General features: G+C 39.0%; 2 protein-coding genes across 12 annotated transcripts in view; one reads left to right on the top strand and one right to left on the bottom strand.

Annotated features, from left to right (window-relative positions):
* Nucleotides 1–20,431, top strand: part of dab2ipb (DAB2 interacting protein b) — a 791,247-nt gene that overhangs the window by 610,873 nt on the left and 159,943 nt on the right. The gene's annotated exons all lie outside the window — the stretch shown is intronic.
* On the bottom strand, nucleotides 2,609–20,289 carry ttc33 (tetratricopeptide repeat domain 33). 4 transcript variants are annotated; one of them, XM_008325782.3, is made up of 5 exons: nucleotides 20,136–20,289; nucleotides 19,530–19,760; nucleotides 12,168–12,249; nucleotides 6,757–6,888; nucleotides 2,609–3,642 (listed from the first exon to the last, which is right to left on the bottom strand). In XM_008325782.3, coding segments are annotated over exons 1-5 (819 nt in total). In that variant the 5' UTR covers nucleotides 20,138–20,289; the 3' UTR covers nucleotides 2,609–3,270. The 4 variants fall into 4 exon arrangements, with proteins under 4 accessions (XP_008324004.1, XP_008324005.1, XP_016893949.1 ...); XM_008325783.3 differs by having other exon boundaries at nucleotides 19,530–19,773; nucleotides 20,136–20,230; XM_017038460.2 differs by lacking the exon at nucleotides 20,136–20,289 and adding an exon at nucleotides 19,882–20,106 and having other exon boundaries at nucleotides 19,530–19,773.

Raw genomic sequence — 20,431 nt, 5'->3', positions numbered from 1 at the left:
TTTGTTTTAATTTTTTTTTTTTTTTTCTGTTGATGCGCCACAGTTCCAGTAATTTGTCATTTTCTTTGCTTGGTTCAACAACAGGAGGAGTTTCGTAGGAATCACAGGCTTTTAAATAGAGTTCAGCTGAGTTTTAAAAAGGCACTAGAGGCTGTGAAACCGAAGCGCCCTGAGTCAACATGGGTCCATCGGCTTAAAAAAGCAGATGTTGTCTTCACGGCGACATTATAAAAACAGAGTATCAAAAGCCAGTCAGACAATCAGAGAAGTCAATAGAACTCCCCCTCTTCAACCACAGTTCACACAAGTCTATCGAAGAGCCAAAACCTCCTTTTTAAATAAAAAAGAAAAGTCGACATCCTAGTAGAGAAATGATCAGCTGATTACCAACATCTGTTAATTTCATCCTCTGGCGAACATTAATGTCTTTGCCAAATTTCCTGGCCATCCATCCAGAGCCTGTTGAGAACGGGCCAGCACTAAGTGTAAACATTAAAGCTCTCCACTGACCTGGGAAAAGCCAGAGTAAACTGCACCGTACACTTGATTTTGTCACAGTCTCAGGATGACATTTAAAGTCTACTCAACAATCCAACACAAATCAATTTCTCTTGTAATAATAAAAGAAGCTGGAAGGTACAAGGGGTGAGTGTGCAGACTCAAGCCCAAATAATAATTAGGTGGATGACTCTTCTTCTTCTTTTTACTTTGACTGACTGCAGTCACAGTGGTGTGTATTTACAGCAATTCTCTCTTGGCACACTCTGAATACACACACAGGTGTCTCTCTCACTTATCATATTAGATAACATCCAATAACAACAAACGGCACCAGAAATGTCCCATGGGAGTGTCACAGACGAGGGTGTGACTGGGAGTCATTTTGTTTGTTTGATATTTGTTTTTCATTCAACCCACTTTGTCAAGATTATTTCTATTTTTGGACGTGCAGTATTGGATATACTGTGTGTACTAACACGTTATTTGGTATTATTTATGCAACTCAACCACGACTGTTCGTGTGCATGGCTGTCAAAAGAAGCTAAAAACAAAAAAAAATTCTGAAAACATTTCTGTCCACAAGGGGGAGTGGGGTTAAATTGAACCACTGAATTAGGGGCAGACTCAGACTCAACTCTACTGAAGTCTACTTCCTTTTGGTAATGGCTAAATTGAACCACTGAATTAGGGGCAGATGCACGATACGTTTTGAGCCAACTCTGCTGAAGTCTACTTCCTTTTGGTGATGGTGCTGTTGGTGATGCCCAGCACTCTCTTTTGCAATGAGAGTTCAATAGATCATTGTTTCCCAAAGACCGGGTCGCAACCCTCACAAGATGGTGGGTCACAAGAGGGGTTTTTTTTTGGGTCGTCTCGCATCATGTTTCCCAGGAGTTTACGAATAATTTCTATTGACTTGGGTCACGAAGGTTTGTGATTTTTAAAGTTTGGGAAACACTGCAATAGTCCAGCATGATGTCATGCATCATCACTGTTATATGATGAGCATGAACAGCAGCATCACGCTACAGCAGAGGCCAGAGATTATAGGGGCGGGGCTGCTGAGTAAACAGACTCCAAGAGGAAACTCTGTAAATGTATAGTCTCCCTTTTTTATCATTAGGTCAGTGTTGCCAACAACAATCCATCGAGCTTCAAAAGGAGACTTACTTTTAAAACTCTGATGCAAACTGATATTCTTTCATCATTTATCTAATTACAGTGTAGCACACAATTGACTTTGGACTACTGGTCTCCTGTAAGCTGTGAAAATGTCTCAAACTGGTGTCAAATAATGGAAAATATGACAGCCAGTGATGATGAAACAGGCCCGAGTGTCTGTTTTTCCAATCAACTGTAAAAAAAAAAAGAAAGAAAAAAAAAGTTTTGTGCTGTTTTCTTATATTGGACTACAACTTTTGTGTGGATAAAAGATCAAAACACACATACACACACATACAGAAACTAGGCCTCAGACCTGGTTTGCCCTGGAGCATGAGTTACTGAGTACCCATTTCTTTATCATTCCAATTAAACGTGTCGACAAATACAACGTCAAAATTGGCCGTGAGGTGCATTCTTACACAATGTGTCGAACACATGCGTTCACTTAACTACATGTATTTGTATTTTGGCTAGGAAAAAAAAAAGTATTTTGGTTTGGTCTAGTAGCAGCTGCTCCGAAATGTGACAGTGAATGTCAGAAAGCTTCATTTTCACTTGAAGGGCATCATTGAGAAAAAGTTAATTTGTTCTGAAAAGTACTTCTGGCGCAGCTCTAGAGACATTGTTGGTTGGAGTGTGATGATATTTCTCTCTCTCTCTCTTTCTCTCTCACACACACTCACAGATGGTGTGAATCTTTGGTAAATCTCTAGACTTTTCTTTCCTCTAACACTAGCACCAGATTGAAATTGTTGGCTTTTACTTAAATACCTTGGCTTCTCAGACTCTGGACTGTTCTTGTGACTTAATCCTTTACTTATTATAATGTTAACAGATGTAGGTATGCAAGGTCCGTCCTTGGGAAACTCTTGATAAACATCTTGCAAGTCTTTTTCAGGAAGATACTCTAAATTCCAATGAAAGTGCAGGAAAAGCCACCAACTATCACTCATTTGAACATTTATTTAATCACCAACAATTCGCCAACGCAGCATCAAGGAGTACTGTAACTTTAAGGGAAAAATGTTTCTCCAAACAGTTGGATACCGAGTGATTTCTCACAGGTGGTTAGCACTCAGTAACCACTGTGGATAATCACTGTGCATGTTCAAAAAAAAAGAAAAAAGAAGAAGAAGCGCTATTCCAGATATTTTATAATGGATATGTTAATGAGCTAAATAGAATCCATTTCAAACAGACCATGTTTGAAACAGAAAAAAAGCCCAGACTGCGTTAGTTAACTACTCAGAAACACTTTTCTCTGTAAATCTATAATAAATAGCAACATTAAGATGAAACAGATGTCAGAGTTTGTAGCTTGGCATATCAGAGTCTTGATGCGCCTCTGCAACGTGTCAGTCTTTTTGTGATGGATGGATGTTTAAATTTCTTTTAACACATCTCGTGCAACACTCACTCGTTCAAACGGAAAATGAAAAAATGGCGTTTGCTTTTAAAATTTGATGAATGCTTTTTTTTCTTTTTCATGGTTTTCATGCAGATTTCAGTGTAATTGTTTTGTGCACATCCAGCACTTTCAGAAATAACGCAGTTCAGTCCTAAGCTCAAAGACAGAGATGGTTCACTCCTGCTGGGACCTAAAGCCTAAAGTCCACGTGCTTTGACAAAACTTGCCTGGGGTGGTGTGGCTGTGTCTCCGGACCCTTCCCCACTGACTACGCTTCGAACATTTCCCTCAGAGTCCAGAACCACCGTTGTCCTCTTCAGCTCCTCGTATCGTGTCTGACGCTCAGCGACGGCCACGCAGGCGGCGAGCACCTCGTCGGATTCAAAGTCATAGTCCTGCTCCAGCTCGGGGGCATTGAGAACGCATCTCCTGGTCTCCTCCTCCTCCCGCAACTTCTCCTTGGTTGCAAGATGTTGCTTCCATAACTTCTGTGCCCACGCCAGGTCTTCTTGCCACAGGCTGCGCTCTGATGGGCACAGGTGGATCGCAACCTGGAAAGACCTCAGAGCCTGCAGGGACAGTGCTGCAATCAGCATGGAATTCAAACATGTGTGTGTGATCACAGGCGGCGAAAGAACGAAGTGTTTATGTGTCAGAGGACAGTTAGCTTGAACTCTTTTAGGGCCTCATCGTGGGCCCTTGGTAATGCTGACGACAAGCAGTAAAACACAGGCACCTGTGCAGCCAAATGAGCAGGAAGCTTGTTTCATCAGCAGTTCACCCAACCAGACCATAATGCTCTCTGTGTGGCCCTGTCTGCAGATTTACTGTTCAATTAACCAGCCATCAGTGTTTGGTAGCTGACTGAGCGATTTCGCATTGATTTTGGGACAATAGTTTACAACCTCCAAGTATTTATTGGACCTGATAACAACCTTCATCTTTAATGGCTTTCTGTGTGCGAAGCTGAAATGAATTCAGCACGACATGCTGTTTGAGATGAGTAATGATCTCATGGAGCAGGTCAGACAGGTGTCAGACACCTGTCAAGCCCAGACAAAGTACTGCGTGACTGCTGCGTCAGGTTCATGGAAATTGGTAAATGAATCAATTATATAAAACAAGAACAAACACTGCTCCACCTGCACGGGGATGTTGGCAAGTGTTGGACATCTTATTTTTCCAGTTGGTACTAATTTCAAAAATTCTAAAGCTATGTGTCATCAGTACTGTGTTAAACAGAATTCAAATCATGACATTTTTCATTTTGTTATGTCAAGATAAGCGGCACTAGCTTTGCAGACAAAGTAGCCAAATGAAAAGTTAAATATTAGGAAAAAAGAAAAAAAAATCTCTAATTTATTTCTTTAAATCTCCATTTAAATCTAACACTTCTGCAAACTTCCTTCTTTGGGACAACCTTTCAAACCAGGTTACAACCTCTTTTTTTTCCAAATATTCTTTCAGTTTTGGATGGTGAGCTAGATAATAAAAAAGTTTGGTCTAAAACACAACATTTGACACAAATCAAATGTTCATTTTTAAGGAGTCAAAAACCTGGTGAAATAAAACGTGACAAATCCAACACTTTCTGACACACCGTCAGAAAAGGTTGGAGACTCGTGTCTGCACATGTTGTAGTTTGTAAAATTAGATCATTTTTAAATTTCCGTATTTCCCAACTTTTTGACTCACTCATATTCATTTCAAGTGTATCCCCAACATTCTTAAATGGCACATTTAAAAATAAACAATTCCAACCGTACATTTCTGGCAAAAGGTCAAAGAAATAACTTTCATTGTTTTCTGACACCTGCTCCACACCGCAGAACAGAGGAACAAAGGCAAGGCATTAAGGCCCAGTCCTGTTCCACTGTGTGTTAATTAGATCCTCAAAGAGTTAGGGAACCTGCAGCTTTGCAACAGTCTTTGTTCTTAGGACAACAGTTTTATTTCACTGAAAAAGAAATGAGAGAGTGAGTGGCAACAAAATTAGTTTTCTTTGTATTTTAAGTGGTGAACAAACTTTTTAAGGCTGGGCTGCTTGGTTTTGAATTTCACTATAATATGAATGGTTTAATAATATGTTTAGAAAAAAACAAGAACCTTATCAAAATGTCCACATGTGGTAATCTGAACCTTCCAGGTCCTTTTAATCCCAAAGAGATTAACTCCAAGCCATAAACAAGGAGACGCATCTTAACCGATGTCACAGCATCGTGAGAAAACCTCCCTTTTTCAGTTGCACCTGTCCACAGCTGTACTGTGAGTCACACCTCATATGAAAATCCAACCCGTCGTCGGCCAGGAACAAAGCTTTGTGGTTAAAACCAACATGTGGTTGTGTCACGGAAGCAACGACCTAGTATTGTAAAACTATTGTAAAATCTTTAGAATTTTTTTTTTTTTCAATATGCATGTCTGAATATTAAATTGTTTCAACACAACAGAGAGCTCAATAGGGAAATTTCTTTAAACTATTTTTTTTTTAACGTCAAACACCAACAGCCACTGCTTATACTGAATAGCCTACCTATTCATTAACCAGGCGGTGGAAAAGTCATGACTTTTCCAATTTTGGTTGAAACATAAATAACCTGCACATTACAAATGCAGCTGTTTGTGCTGAAACACTGGTTTAATCTTTAACAGACCAGGTCTAATCCTTCTGAAGCTTCACCTCTGCTGCAGGCATCAAGGTCAAGAACTATGTAACAGTGGGATTGAGATACAGCATGGAAGTATGGAGCTGTCAATGTCAGATCTTAGTAAATGGTGTGATGAGTGGTAAGACTCAAGGCCGGCAGCCATGACTGGGATTTTGCACCTTCCGATTTTGTTGTGCGAGACAGACGCTAGACGTAATACGATGAGATCAAGAGCCGACTACCGAAGAGAGAAAAATAGGGAAAAAGCTAACAAGCAGTAAAACATGTCCATGCATACAGAACCCTAAAACTGGACTGAACAAGCTGGGCTAAAAATACACCTGAGCTTTTTTTCCCCTCTCACCTCCCCACAGCTCCATAAACGAGGGGGCGTGTCTATATTTGGTTTAGTTTAAGTTCAAGTAACTTACAACACTTCCTATTGTTTTTGATGCCCTAGGACAGGTCTGTTCCTCAAAGACATGTAGGAGCAACACACAGCGCCACGAGATGAAAGGTTTCGTGAGTTCAGCCTCGCTCACTTGGCTCCAAATGTGCGAACAGTGCAACTGTGATCTGAAGGTTTCGTACACCTACAGGTTCTAGCATGTTCAAGGGCAATTTAAGCAATCGTCCAAGCCCCAGGCACCTGGGTGTGCTTTGAAACGAGCACTTCATCTCAGGAGCAGAGTTCGCAACCGGGAGTAAACAAACTGACTTATCATAACGGCTCTTCAAAAACAAGGACGCCGCTGATTTATAGACGGCTAGGAAAACAGGTGTCGTTTGTTGCAAAATCAAACAGTGACATGTCAACATTCCAGTGAAGGCCATTAATGAGTGATTGAGCAATGAGTCATCCATCACGAGGAAATCTGATTGAAGTGAATCCTTCATGTACAAGTCTGAGACAATGGCCACCTTTGTAACTGAGGCCTAAAAGAGTCCTGAAAGCTTTTGGATGATCGAGAGCTACTGATTGGCTCTCGAATACATTACCGTCTTGGTTTGTTGTCACCTCTTGGCATCACTCACCATATCCACCTCACCCAGGTTGAGTTGGGCACGGCCCAGCGTCTGCCAGCCCTCCCACCAGAGGGGGCGAAACTTGACAACCATCTCTGCTGTCTTCACTGCTGGAAACACTTCCTGCAGAATGGTCAGGACCTGTGAACACACACCGCAATTATCGCCACAGACAACAGGTGGGTTTTTTTGGGGTCATTTCACATGGTAGGAATTAAGTTGAAACTTAAAAATTTTTTGCAGAGCAGAAATAAAGTCAATGTAGTGAAGGGATAAAAAATGCTAAAACATTTGAAAAAAACAACAGGAATATAAATATAAAAGTTTGGTTCAAACTAGAGTGCATTTTTCACACATCTATAATTTAACTTTAAAAAATGGTCATTGTCTTTTACTGTGTAACATTACACATACAGATACACACTGACACACACGTACTGTATATAAACATACATACATATACACAAACATATATATTTATATATAATTTTAACTTTATAAGGAACTACTACCCAACTACTCAAAAGGTCAAACAGCAGGAGTGTTTTTTGTTTGTTTTTTTACTGAAAACAGGTTATATTTTGTTCTTTTTATTGATTTTTAGATTTTTTTTAAACACTGGATTAGACGAGGACATTCTCTTGGATTCTGGATACATGAATAATTCTTACTTGTGACGCTACATGGCACCTTTTTATTTTTTTTACAGTACAAACTGTTCTCTGAGATCATACCTGTCAGTTCAGCCCTGCAGCTTCAGAGGTGTGAAAGCAGAACAGCTACACACTCATCGGAACATTCCTCTTTGTTCAGGGTTTTGATGACATTCAACAGCTCCATATATTACATGTTTAATCTTTAAACACCTTCATTTGGATTGTTGAACATAACTGGGTTATCAGCATAGAGACTCCTTGTAATTATGATTTATTGCAGCCTGGAAGACAAGGTGCTGAGAGGCGACACTTTTGTGTACGACTCTTGAACAGTCAATGAAAAAACATTTTTAGAAATTCTTATAGGCAGCACTGGAAGGTGTTCATTTTCCAGCACGGTGCACTTTCTGCCTGGGACTGAAACATAAGTGCCTGAAAGAGTCAGCACTACCGTTGTCAGCCAGACGACCATATATGTGGTTAGATGTAAGTTTTTGGTTGAAGCTACTTCTGACAGTAAATGCTGAGCAGCTCTTCGTTGGACTGTAACTGTAGCATTGGTTTACGTACAGCAGTTAGCCTGAAGTGCCAAACACTGACAGTAGGAAATGGCGTTAAGGATGTCACTGAATAATATCTGTGTCCTGGTGTCGAGGGCGTTATTCAGAATGATCAATAAGACTAATGTGGCTATTTTTTTTTCTTCCCGTAAAACACTCGTGTATTTATGGCTAAAATACAGTAAGTGAAAAAACAGATCTGGCACAATCGTAAAACCACGGGCAATTTCAGTCAGGGCTACGTGCAGTCCAGTCGACACATTTTCACTTGCCTTTTGGAGATAGTTCAGTTTTAAAGAATGCTTCTGGTTTTTGTCATCCTGAGAGACAAAATAACGACAAAAGACCTGGATTCACCGCTGAGTTCTTCTTAAGTCTGTACAGTACTGACGATGGCTCACAGGATTCTAGTGTCATGAGCAGCAGACCCCCAACAACAGGGTCCTTGGGTAATGTGCCACTCCCTGTCTTCACCAAAACTACACAGCATCCTGTGAGTTCTGGTGTGAAATTTTAAATCCTGCCAAGTGATACCTTTCCTGTTTGAAGTCATTCCTTCTTTCGAGTTCTCATTTGTAGACTCCAGTTAGACTTTGGGCTGGGCGATATCGACTAAAAGTCATACCTCGATATTTTTTAGCTGAACTGCGATACTCGTTTTCCCCTAAAATATTACGGCAGAATAATTTCTTTCCAGAACCAAACCCTTTAAAAAACAAACAAACTCTCAGTTTATAAGTTTAAGCCACAAGCCAAATGTCACACATGCACCTCTACTAACAGGTGTCACATAATATCAAAATGTATACAATAAATTGTACCAATTTATATATATTTATATATATAACTGTTTAATATATAAACTAAAAATGCACCTTGAATAAAATTAAACATCTCTTTCCTGCATTACAAAAACACACAGATCCTCTAAACGCTCTGTTTCAGTGTGCTTAAATTTCCAATGGTACCTGAATGCCCCTTGTTCGAGACATTATACAATGTTAAAAAAATGTTATATAAGTTATTTCAACACTATATATAAACTATAACTATAAATATATTTGTATATACAAATAAATAATAACAAATAATACAGTGCATTTCTTTATATACATCTTGTCTTTTTTTTGTTTTTTTGGCCCATTTAAAAAAATAATTGAATTAAATCAAATCAAAGAAAAATTATCTATACATTTAAAATGTACTTAAATGATCAACAGTTACAGCCCTAGAAACAAGTGACTAATATAATTAATATTTCTAATTAAAAGTATCACTGTTTAGTGTCTCTGTCATTGAGAGGCTCACAGGGGTTCATAAAGTATCACTGTTTAGTGTCTCTGTCACTGAGAGGCTTCAAGAACACAGGGTTCGCGTCTTTCGCCTTTAGATGAGGCAAGAAAACATTCAATCTGGAAAAATGGAAGATCATAATGAAAAAAAGCCCCCAAAAATATTCCCACATCCCTAATTAAACTCATTATTGTACAAAATCTGCAACACTTTTCTTTTTTTTTTTTTACAACCACAGGAACCACTTTTCTGCATCAGCACTATCACGTTCACACTGAAATCATTCCAGAGAAAAGTGGTCACACACAATGCACTCAAAGGCTGGTCGACTCAGTGCAGAGAAAGTGATGAGCAGAACTAAGAGGCAAGCGTTGCCATAACCACGTTCATCATCTGGTCAAGTAATGAGAACACGATGTGATTCAGCCTATTTTCATCCTAATGATTTAAGAATAACATCAACCCCGATAATGGACACTAGATGTGTTGTAGTCACACACAGTGGAGATGGAGTTGACCAGAAACAGATGTCTGTGCATAAGTCATACTCCATGTCAGTAATGGCACAGGATAAAAAAAAAAATCTCTTTGTGTTAGAGATTTCCAGGCGTGGTCCTTTAATGATTTTCTTCTCAAATAACCTATAATAGATAATGTAATATTAGGCATACAGTGACATAGATGCTGATGGCTGTGTGCAAATGTATTGTGTTAGTTGCAGTAAATGAATAAGAATTATAGGTATGAGCAACTTTCCCCTCATTAACTCTTCCGGCTTCTATGCAATGGCGCCGAGTGCATGTGAGGGGACAGTGAAAAGTGTCAAGAGAGAAGAGACGGGAGGGAGAGGGACAGAAACAAAAATGCAAAGTATCGAAGAGATGCATGGAACAAAGGGAAGTGAAAAAAAATTCGGCCCAAAAGCCAAAACAATAAATCTGTTTGAAGTATACTGCTGACTTTCAGCAATGCGATCACCATGCCGATATCACTTATCTGCCCGAAACATACCAGCGTGGCAGCTGAAAGAAGGACAATGTCTCCACGATGGCTGATAAATAAATCACATACACAGAACTGTTGGCTATGAGTTCCTTGGAATATCCTGCACACAAAAAGCTCCTATCAGATGTACAGAACGGCTCTATCCAGATGTAAAGCTACACCTCCAGACTCTGCAGGCAGCTGTTGGACAGCATCATGTTTTAGACACACTTGTACCAGAAAACAGCAGAAACATACAGTGTATCAGCCATGAAGTCATAGTCCATTTTATCCACATTACCCAAAGACTGGCAGCTCAACAGACAAGTCTTCCAACTGTGTTTTAACCCTTTGCACTCTACGGTTATGTTGTTTATGACACCATTTTATTTATAATACACAGCAGAGGAGGCACAACTTTTTTCATCTGACAGATTAATGAAAAAAAATAGAAACTTTGAATTGTGTGTTTTATGAAACATTTCTTTAGAAACATTTTGAAAATAACAAATTCTTGTCTGTAAACGAACTAAAGTATTTTAAGAAATCCCATCCCTAGTCCTTTCTGAATGAACCGTTAACCTAACCCTGCATGCTTTTGGTGAGTAAACTCCGTGGATTGAACCAACAAAGCTGTGATACTCTTGCTGTAAGGTAGAAGCACTGATGACATTTCCAGTGTGTGGCAACCAAAGCCTTCAATTTATTTTTCATGAGTTACTGATTTAAAAGCCCTTTGATAGTCAGTGTTTTGAAGCCTGGATCTACAGTCCTGCTGCTCATCCCTGGCTCTGGTGCTGACTATTCTCCTCTGGGCCGTCGATTCCATTGTCTTTTCAGACTCTTCTTTTCTGTTTAAATCAAGCTCAGAGACCATTGACAGCACCCATTTATTTACTCGCTCTGTTTTGGATTTGATATCAACTCTGCAGACGAAGCTTTCAAAACCCATAATTGATTGTGACACTAAAGCTTCCAGGCTTAAGAGTTGCTGAGGTCCCAAAAAAACAAAAAAACAAAGCCTCGCTCAAATTTGTTCAGATACCCCCAGGTTCATCAATTTGCATCAAAAATTTGAATCCCTTCCCAGACCACCTTGCAAAACACATCGGGGTACCATATTTAATTTTTCCCCTCCTCACTGAGGCCTCGTATCTGGAATTTATCGAACCATAATGTCTTTAAACAGTAACACACAAGTTCCAAAAGCAGCCAGGAAGGAAAAATGGGAGTGGAGTACACAGACGACTGTTGGAAAACTATCTTAGACAGAGTGAACCCCTCTTCTTCCTCTGTTCGACAAAATCCAATCAACCTAAAAGTAGTGCACGCAGCTCATTTGAGTAATTCCACAGTGCACAAAATTGCCCCTGATAACAATCTTAAAAGGGACTCCTGTGGCACAGACTGATCAGAAGCACATGTTTTATCCTCAATTTTTAAGGTTTTTTAAAGGTTTTATAAAGGTGTTAGACAACATTTTACTATGACGCTGGCTATTTTTAGAAACACTGTCTGTAGTGTTTTTAGAAAACTGATAAAAATGTTTTTCAATGTGGAATTCACATGGCTACTTAGCCCAGACTAACGACGTTATTTAACTGGATGTGTAACGGCTGAAAATATTTTTTCAACTAATTATTGTCCTTTTAAAAATTATGATTGAAAACACCACACACCGTCTTTAACAACTGCAATCTTTTACTTTTACTCACTGTATTTGCAACACAGTATAACTAACATGACCACAAACCAATACTAGAATTAAAATGTCTCTGAGGTCGCCAGAAATGTGTGAAATGTGTGAAATGTCACAATGGGGTCAGAAGCCAAAAAAGGTTGGGAACCATTAACTTAATGCCAATATGAATAGAAAAAGACATGCCAAATAGGACAATAAGACAAAAAAAAAGAACATATACTAAACCTGAGACTTCATCTCATACAGAAGTGGGTCGTCGGGGGTGAGTTCAATGGCCTCGTCCCATTTCTTTATGGCCTCCCAGTGCCTAAAGAAAAAACACACACACAGCCTTTAGACACATAAAATCTAAACCTAAATATATTCATTCTTTAACTGAAACCACAACAACAGACACCCAAGATATATAATGTGTTGCACCACTCCAGGGCTTGACATATGGAACATTTATGATCTATAGTTGGTTTTTGGTCGGCAGTTTTAGTCACAGAGAATTAAGCATCAACTCCCCACTCAGACGGTCACAGAGAATTAAGCATCAACTCCCCCACAATAAAGCAATAAAACGAGCAGCCACGATAATGGTCCCCACCCTGAAATTTGAAGTTATGTAAAATAACATATGCCCACATGTTTGTTAAGTGGACTCCAAGAAGACACGTCTCCCTCCAAATGTCTGCTGTCGCTGGTTATAGAAATCACTTGAATGATTGGAATGTCACCGCCAACATTTCACTGCGAGTGCATAGAGCTAGTCAGTCAATTCAACAATGACATTCATGTTTTGAAGAGAGTTGGCGAGAACACGCATGACAAAACAAGGACTATAAAAAGGTTCATGTAGAGGCAGTTTGGGGTCAACATTTATTTACATTGTGCAGAAGATGTGAAGCCAGTTCTGACAATACCAGTGTCTATATGAGGGTCTTCTGAGGTTGAGTAATTGCTGGATCATGGACTGTAAATAATGGATTTGAAGGAGTGAAGCGATGTGAGGTAGTTTAGAGAGTTTCAACAGCAGAACGTTTTAAATGAATAACATAAGACGTCTATTTCTTCTTGACTTAAGGGAGGCTCAGCCCACCGTATGATACACAGCCCCATGATGAGGACAGACACGAAGGTGGATTTCATTATAGTTGTAGGATTGGAAGACGACCAACTACTTTGATTTTTAATTTTTGAACGGCTGCTGTCAGGCCAAATACCTACGGTTTGGTATGACTCAACATGAGTCCCAGTGCCAAAGTGAGAGTCACTGGTGGAGGTGGAGGAAAGAGGGCACTTCAGGTTTTTTTGCATTTAAATTTTGTTTTTCATAAAGATCGGTTAGCGCTTTGTCCAGGCTGAGCATGTAAAAAAGTATGTTGAGCTAAAAAAAATGTAAATATTAAATTCAATTACCTTTATAAACCTTATAAATGTCTGTTATGTGTTATGAAACTTTTGTAACATACACAAAAAACCCAGCAGTCATTTTGATTGGCCACTGAGTTGTCATGGAGACATCTATCGAAGTTGGGTGAGAGAAGAGTGAAACAATGAGAAGTGTGTAACTAAAGCTGCTTTTAGACATGCACTAAAGTCTGCACATTTTCCAGAGATCATCTCCAGGATCGGTATGTGAGAATGCAGAAGCCGCTTTTGGACGTTCTCAGGGATTCTCCTTCTAGCTTCCGAGGATAATCTCTGGAAAATACAAGCTCATGTGAGAAAGCAGCGGGATAATTCCAAATAATCCATACCAAGTGAAGTGCAAGAATGTCCTGTGCCCTCGGTGCCTACTGCACATCTGGACCCTCAGAAGATTCACCTGCTATTGTAAAGGCATTTGACCGAGATGATTGACAGCCTCACCATATGCCACGTGCTGATCTCAACATTCTGACAATGCTGTGACCCGGTAATATACAGTAGATAATAATTTAAGTTATTGTATGAAACAGTGTGAATGATACTGAGCAATAAAAGTGACAAATTCAGGAGCAACGAGGTCAAAGCACATTGTATAAATGTTTACAGGAACTCCTGTTGACTTTTACAACACCAATAAATACTTTTATCTGTAGTTTGGTAAAGTGACCTCTTGCTTAACTTTCAAAAAAGAAACCAGGAGGTCGTCTATGTACATCAAGCACTGGGCCTTGGCCTCTAATTTATTAATGATGCAACTGAATCAAAATTGAGGCAGAATAACGTTAACAGTCCTGTTCCTGTACCCGTAATATTAAACATCCTAAAGGACCTTGACCTGCTGGACTGGGATCAGTTTATCATCATTCTGAGGTTTTATTATAGCCAATGAGTTTAACACCTCATGCAGCATGTGGCTAAGAGCTAATCTTAGTGTCCATCGCTTCTTTCGTCCATGTTCAGTCTCTGTCAAACAAAATGAATAACCTGATAGGATCATGTTTTTAAGGGGATTACAGAGAGCCATGATGTCATGCCACATCATATTTTAGAGGGGGTCAGAGGAGACTGGAATAATCCGCTGTTTTAAAAAAGTCCAGCAGAAACACAGGTTAAAAAAAAAAAATCTTTTTAAGCTTTTATAAGAGAAAAATACTGCAACACATTCTACAAACATTGGAACAGTCTAAAAGAAAAAAGAGAAAATAAAAGAGCAAAGCTCTGGGAGGAAATTCAATGAGCTAACAGGTTTTGGTATCAAAACTAGGTAAGCGCAGAATCCATCAAGGGAACAACCTTTGGCAGGAAGAAGGGATTGTGCTTGAACATGTTGTGATAAACACTTCCAGAGAATTGTCTGTCAAATGGTTTTCAGCACAAGAACAGAAATCTCTGTTCATTAGGTCCAGTGACAGAAACTACTACCGAATGTGCATGACCTTCAAACCTTACATCGACATTGCACTGGAAACGCCACGCTACCATAATAGACGCGGCCACATGGACTGGCTTAACACAGTCCATCACTGCATCAAAACGATCTGCGAGACAGAATCAGCCAGAGAGGAAGCTATACATCAATTTGTGCAGAAATGCTGTCAAGTTCTCAGGGCCAGACTTCATACATCGAAGATGTCTTAAGCAGCTGAAGCCTTTTATACAGCACCGATGGGCCAAAATTCCAACGTAGAAAACTCCAACACACAACAGCATGCTCAGGTCCCAGAGGATTAAAGTGTAAATGATAGAAAAGGAGGAGGAAACCCAGCCGTACACTTGCCTCCATCCAAACTCTGGTGAGTGTCTTCCAAATATTACAGTGTATTCTTTCATTTATCTTCATGAGGGGAGCTGGAGCCGACCCCAGCCGTTGGGGTTCAACCCGGACAACTCACATTTAACTATTCACACTTCCACACATACCAATTTAGAGTGTCCAATTAACCTAATCCTACATGTTTGTGGAGTGTGGGAAGAATCCAGACTCCCCGAGAAACACCTCCCCCCACTCACACACTCCCTCACACTCGCGCTCAAACGCACACACACATAACATGCATACTACAAACTACCAACAGAAAGACTGAGGATTCAAACTAGCCATCTAGTGATCTTCTTGCTCTAAGTCAAGCATGCTAACCACATCTGCCGTACGGCCGTACGTTCTACATTAGTTTATATTTAATATATAATTATATTACATAATAGGAAAAAACAGGTAAATGTTAAAAGCAATGTGTTAATGTTTTTTTTTACTACATTTATGGTATTTTAGCACATGTACCTGCACTCTGTATAATCAATAACTTCACCATCCATCTACTTATAGTTGTGCTGAAACACAGTCGATAAAAACGCTGTCATTTACACACACTGAGGGAAAAGCTTTTTGTTTCATCTTAGCATCTCAGGCTTAAAATATCATTTCAACACCCAGCGAGCTTTTGTGGAGGCTTTAACTTCAGGTCAGACGCCCGACTATGGTCAGACCAGCTACACTAAGCACAGGGCAGGATGAAACTCTATGACTGACACAGTGACTGACACTATTGTCATATGGATTTTGAGCGACTGTAGACTGATTATTATTGTTGAAGACAAGGACTTCATTGACATTTTGAAAGGAACTCAACGCATTCGATACACAGTAACGACTTAAGTCCACCAAGTCAATGATGCAATATTGGTCATTTAAGTTATGACATTAGTCCACTGTGAATAATATGCAACTAACCTGTGATTAATCAGATTAAAAACTTTTTTAATTAGTTGACAACTTTGACCCATTATTTAAATTCAGCAAATTTAGGTATTGCATAATCTCAACATATAGAACTTATGATTTAACTTTATGGACTTCTGTCTGTGTTTCAGTGCATTTCTTCATTGTGGAACCATTTTCTTCCCACTGAGCCAGTGGAGGTTAAACTAACACAGACAAGTCCAGTGACTCAGACGTAGCAGCGTCAGTTTTATGGGTCACTGCAGGCTCACTCCACACTGGTTTCACCACTGTTTATCTACTGACCTGGTTCTGCACGTATGACGGTAAATTCATTCCAATCTCCTGTTTGTTTAAACACAGGAAATGAACCCGTTAAAATGTTCATTATCCCTCACACTGCCCCTCCTCCTCCAGTCAATATTGACTCAACAGACACTTCCTGCTCGTATCCTAAGGACAGTTCCTAGTTTTGACTAAGTGTTTGTCTGGTCTATATTAATTATCGCCTTTTAAGTCAGACATGTAAACAAACCAAAGGGCAATTTAAAAAACCCATAATAAGACCAGTAACAACAGTAGGTTATAAAATCCTGATTACAGCCAGAAGCAGGACCAAAGCATGAGAAAATGTACCACTGTAAGAATGTGAGGAAATGTGTACCATGGTGATGAAATCTCACCAACAGATGAAGCAAATGAAATTAAAAAAAAAAAAAAACTTGGGAGGAAATTAGGCAATACGCTGTGCACCACATGAAGCCTGGAAGATAAATATGGCTGCTCTATTGTTGTAACGCCGTAGATAAATCAAAGGCAGGGCAGCAGCAGGGAGGGATGAATAAGGGAGGAATTTAAAGAAATATTTGAAAAATACTGCATGAGAAAACATTTGTGTTTGGTTTAAAGACAGACTGGATAAATAAGAAACTCCCCGGGATCAGAATCATGCCTTGGGTTAAGTGAAAAAAGAGAGCGTAGTGGAGCATTGTTAAGACGATGGCGTCCAAGAGGAGGAAACACACCCCAACACATGGTTTTGTAAACATGCATAGGAACGCTGCACCAGTAATGCAACTGACTAATATAAACCACAACACCAAAAATACTATGTATTCCAACAGACTATGAATACCAGATTTTAACCCCCAAGCTACTTTTTTTTTATCAAAAAAGAAAAAGACAACATGCAGCATAGAAACTGGAAGGTGAACAAATCAAGAAACTATGTGCAGTATTTAGATGATGAGACACAAGGTCTAAAAAAAAAAAAAAGTACCACACCTCCTAAAACCCATCATCCAAAATAGATATGTCATAACTACATCTACTGGATGACCTGTTTTTCTCCCCCACCATTTACTAATTGCCTTTTTTGTTATTTTGTCAGTTTTCGCTGTGACGTCTAAATGCTAAGTGAAAACTGTCAATCACCTTTTGTGCTACCTTACAACTGGCTCTTGACTCATGCCAGAATCTTTGTGAGAGTGCGTTACAAATTTTTTTGACATATAAAGACTCTGAATGAGCTTTCTGTTCGCCTTTCAGTGAGACTATTTACGAGGGAGCGAGCAGTCAGCGCTTTATGTTTTTCTCTTTGTTGCCTTCATTTAAAAACACATGTCTGTCAGACAAACAATGGAAATGCTAGGTTTTTATTTCCCTGGTTGTGCAGATGAATAAGTGTCAACAAGTCCATTCATGTACATTACAAAAAGGGTAATTACACGTAATGTTTTCTATTGTGCCCGTGTTCCTGCGCTGCTCTCAAAAGACAGATCCCAAAATGGTTACATTTGCACTGCCAAACGCTCAGTTCAGTAATGACTATGGATAGTAAAACTTTTTTTTTTCATAATAATTGAGGGAGAACAGGAAATCATACCTGACTCGTGGCCCGATTCATTTACAAAGAAACAACACTAGCTGGCCCTAAAAGAACAGCCAAACGTTACATAAGTCATGATTGACTCTGGACACTCAGATTACACGCAGGTTCAGAAACATTTAAACACAAGTAAAGGGAGAATGACATGTGAGGTCAATATTGTTGGCGGAAAAGGAAAAAAAACCCCTCCTGACAGACACCATCTCAAACCTCAGAGCAGCCATTACTGGGCAGAAAGACATCATTTCCTCAACACAATCCACTTTCTCCACGCAAACACAATTATGGGCTGAGGGCAAAGCACTACATCTTCTGGGCTAAGGGGTTTTCACAAAGTGATTGTTGTTAGGCTCAAAAGTCAGTTATAATAAAAATGATTATAAGGGAACACTCTCTGCAGCCGCCGTCTAATGCTGGTTTACATCATAAGTGCACATTTTCTGCACAATGGGCTATTTAACATATGATACATTTTAAAAACAAAACCCATACAAAACCCTATACATCATTCATAAATATATATCTCAGTTCCTCAATTGAAATTTCAGCCTACTCAAGTTTGAATTACTGTTATACTGTTCTTTTAAAACATCGTGAAAAAAAAAAACTCAAGTTTGAATTACTGTTATACTGTACTTTTAAAACATCGTGAAAAACAAAAAAACAATGAGAAACTGTTTTGCTTTAACTGAAATAATAAACGTCAAATAAAAGGTTGTTGGGTTTTTAAATCAAGGGATTAAAGAATGCTTGTATGCGCTGTGCAATGGCGCTCTCTTCTGGACAAAATCTAAAGTGAGCCCTTAACAGTATAACATGCTTCGTTGATACTGAATCCATCGAAAATAAAAAAGGTAGGTTCAGAACATGGAACTAGGTTTTGTTTTATCGTTAATATTTAGAGATGCACCGACGAAGCCGACATTTTCCTTGTTTAAAATTAGTAATAGATCTGGTCTGACTAGAGCAATTAAGCAGAGTTTTGTAATGTGGTCACATGGTTTGGTTAAAAAAATATAAATTGTATGCAATGGTGTTATTTAAGTGAAATTCCAAAAGCCATGTTAGGCTTAATTAGTCACTGTTATTTTATTTATATAGAAATAAGGTTCTGAACATTTTTATTTTCTAGTCTCCTATAAATTTGTTTTAGCAGAAGTTTATGATTGTTGGGCTATTGTTGGGATTTGGGGGTACTAAGATAAATTCAAACCTATATTTATTTATTTTTATTTCGGGGTACTAAGATAAATTCAAACCTATACTTATTTAGATTTTTTTTTAATTATTACTCCTCAAAGCAGCGTAATTAATATACACAGTATTTGTCGAATAGATTTTTACAACTGGATATGAACGTGGGTTGAATATCTTCAAAACACAGTCCAAAAAGGTGACGATTGGGGGAAGTGGCTAATTGGACTAATTGGTCTATACGAGACTATATGCAACCATTGTCACATCTAAGACGTACAGGACAGAGGGAGTGATTGACACAATAAGAATGTTGCAATTTATACGTTCATTTTTGTTTTATATAAAAATTAAAGTTGGTACACCTCACCTGCCTTGTTCAGCCAGCTGGGAGCCTTCATCCTTGAGTCTCTTACTCTTCACTGCACAGTCCTCTAGCAGGATCTCTCTCCGTCTCTTAATGGCCTGCAGCCAGTCCACCTCCTCTTCCTCACCCCGACTTTGTGCACCATCATCAGCCTTCTCTGCGGTCTCAAACTGCTGCAAAACTACCCTTGACACCTTCTCACCTGCTTTCCTCTTCCAGCTAAACGACGCCATCCTGTAAGGAATAACTGTAATGTCATAAGATATATATTCTAGGTCACATTTTGACAAAACTGAGATTATTTAAATGACACACGTTTGTATTGAAATGTAGCAGAGGTTAAGACCTACTTTACCATTATGAAATGTGTGTAGAATAATAATTCTGGGTGGCACAACTCTCTCAAGCACGTCTGAACAAGTGTGAAACCAATTAGAAACCCTAGCGTTGTTAATACGATGCTAAGCAACGTTAGCTTTGAAAGCTTTGCTGGCGCGGGAAATACTCTGAATTTGTCGCAGAAACAGAATTTTAGTTGATTTAATGGTGTCGTGGTTAAAATGTGTTTTTGAAGTCCGTGTTGTTGCAGAACAGCGCACAAGAACTTACATGTTTTAGTGAACAACGCTTAAACAAGCGAACGAAGTCAGCTAAACAGTAGCCATATTTGTTGACCCTTGTGATGCGTTCAAATCATGTCGTTTAAAAGAAACATTTCAGCAGATTTAAGAAAACCTCGTTTTCAACCACTGTATCCAGAATCGTCTCCGGTTTTGCCTCGTTCGAGCAGCAGGACATGTAATTAATTTGTTTGGTATCTACATTTTAAAATATAATTGACTGAAGTTCAAAGATTAACAAAAGATAACTTTTACCCAAATATAACTATAGATTTAAACTACAAG

The sequence above is a fragment of the Cynoglossus semilaevis genome, chromosome 14 (assembly GCF_000523025.1).
Source record: "Cynoglossus semilaevis isolate Cse_v1.0 chromosome 14, Cse_v1.0, whole genome shotgun sequence".
NCBI lineage: Eukaryota > Metazoa > Chordata > Actinopteri > Pleuronectiformes > Cynoglossidae > Cynoglossus > Cynoglossus semilaevis.
This window is presented reverse-complemented; position numbering and strand designations above follow the sequence as displayed.

Bases quoted from the DNA above. Each gene is read 5' to 3' on its own strand.
- ttc33 (XM_008325782.3), bottom strand. The intron at 12,250-19,529 runs GTGAGGTGTACC...TTTTTTCTTTAG, and splicing joins CAGCTGGCTGAACAAGGCAG to GCACTGGGAGGCCATAAAGA. The intron at 3,643-6,756 runs GTGAGTGATGCC...CTGTCCCTGCAG, and splicing joins ACCTGGGTGAGGTGGATATG to GCTCTGAGGTCTTTCCAGGT.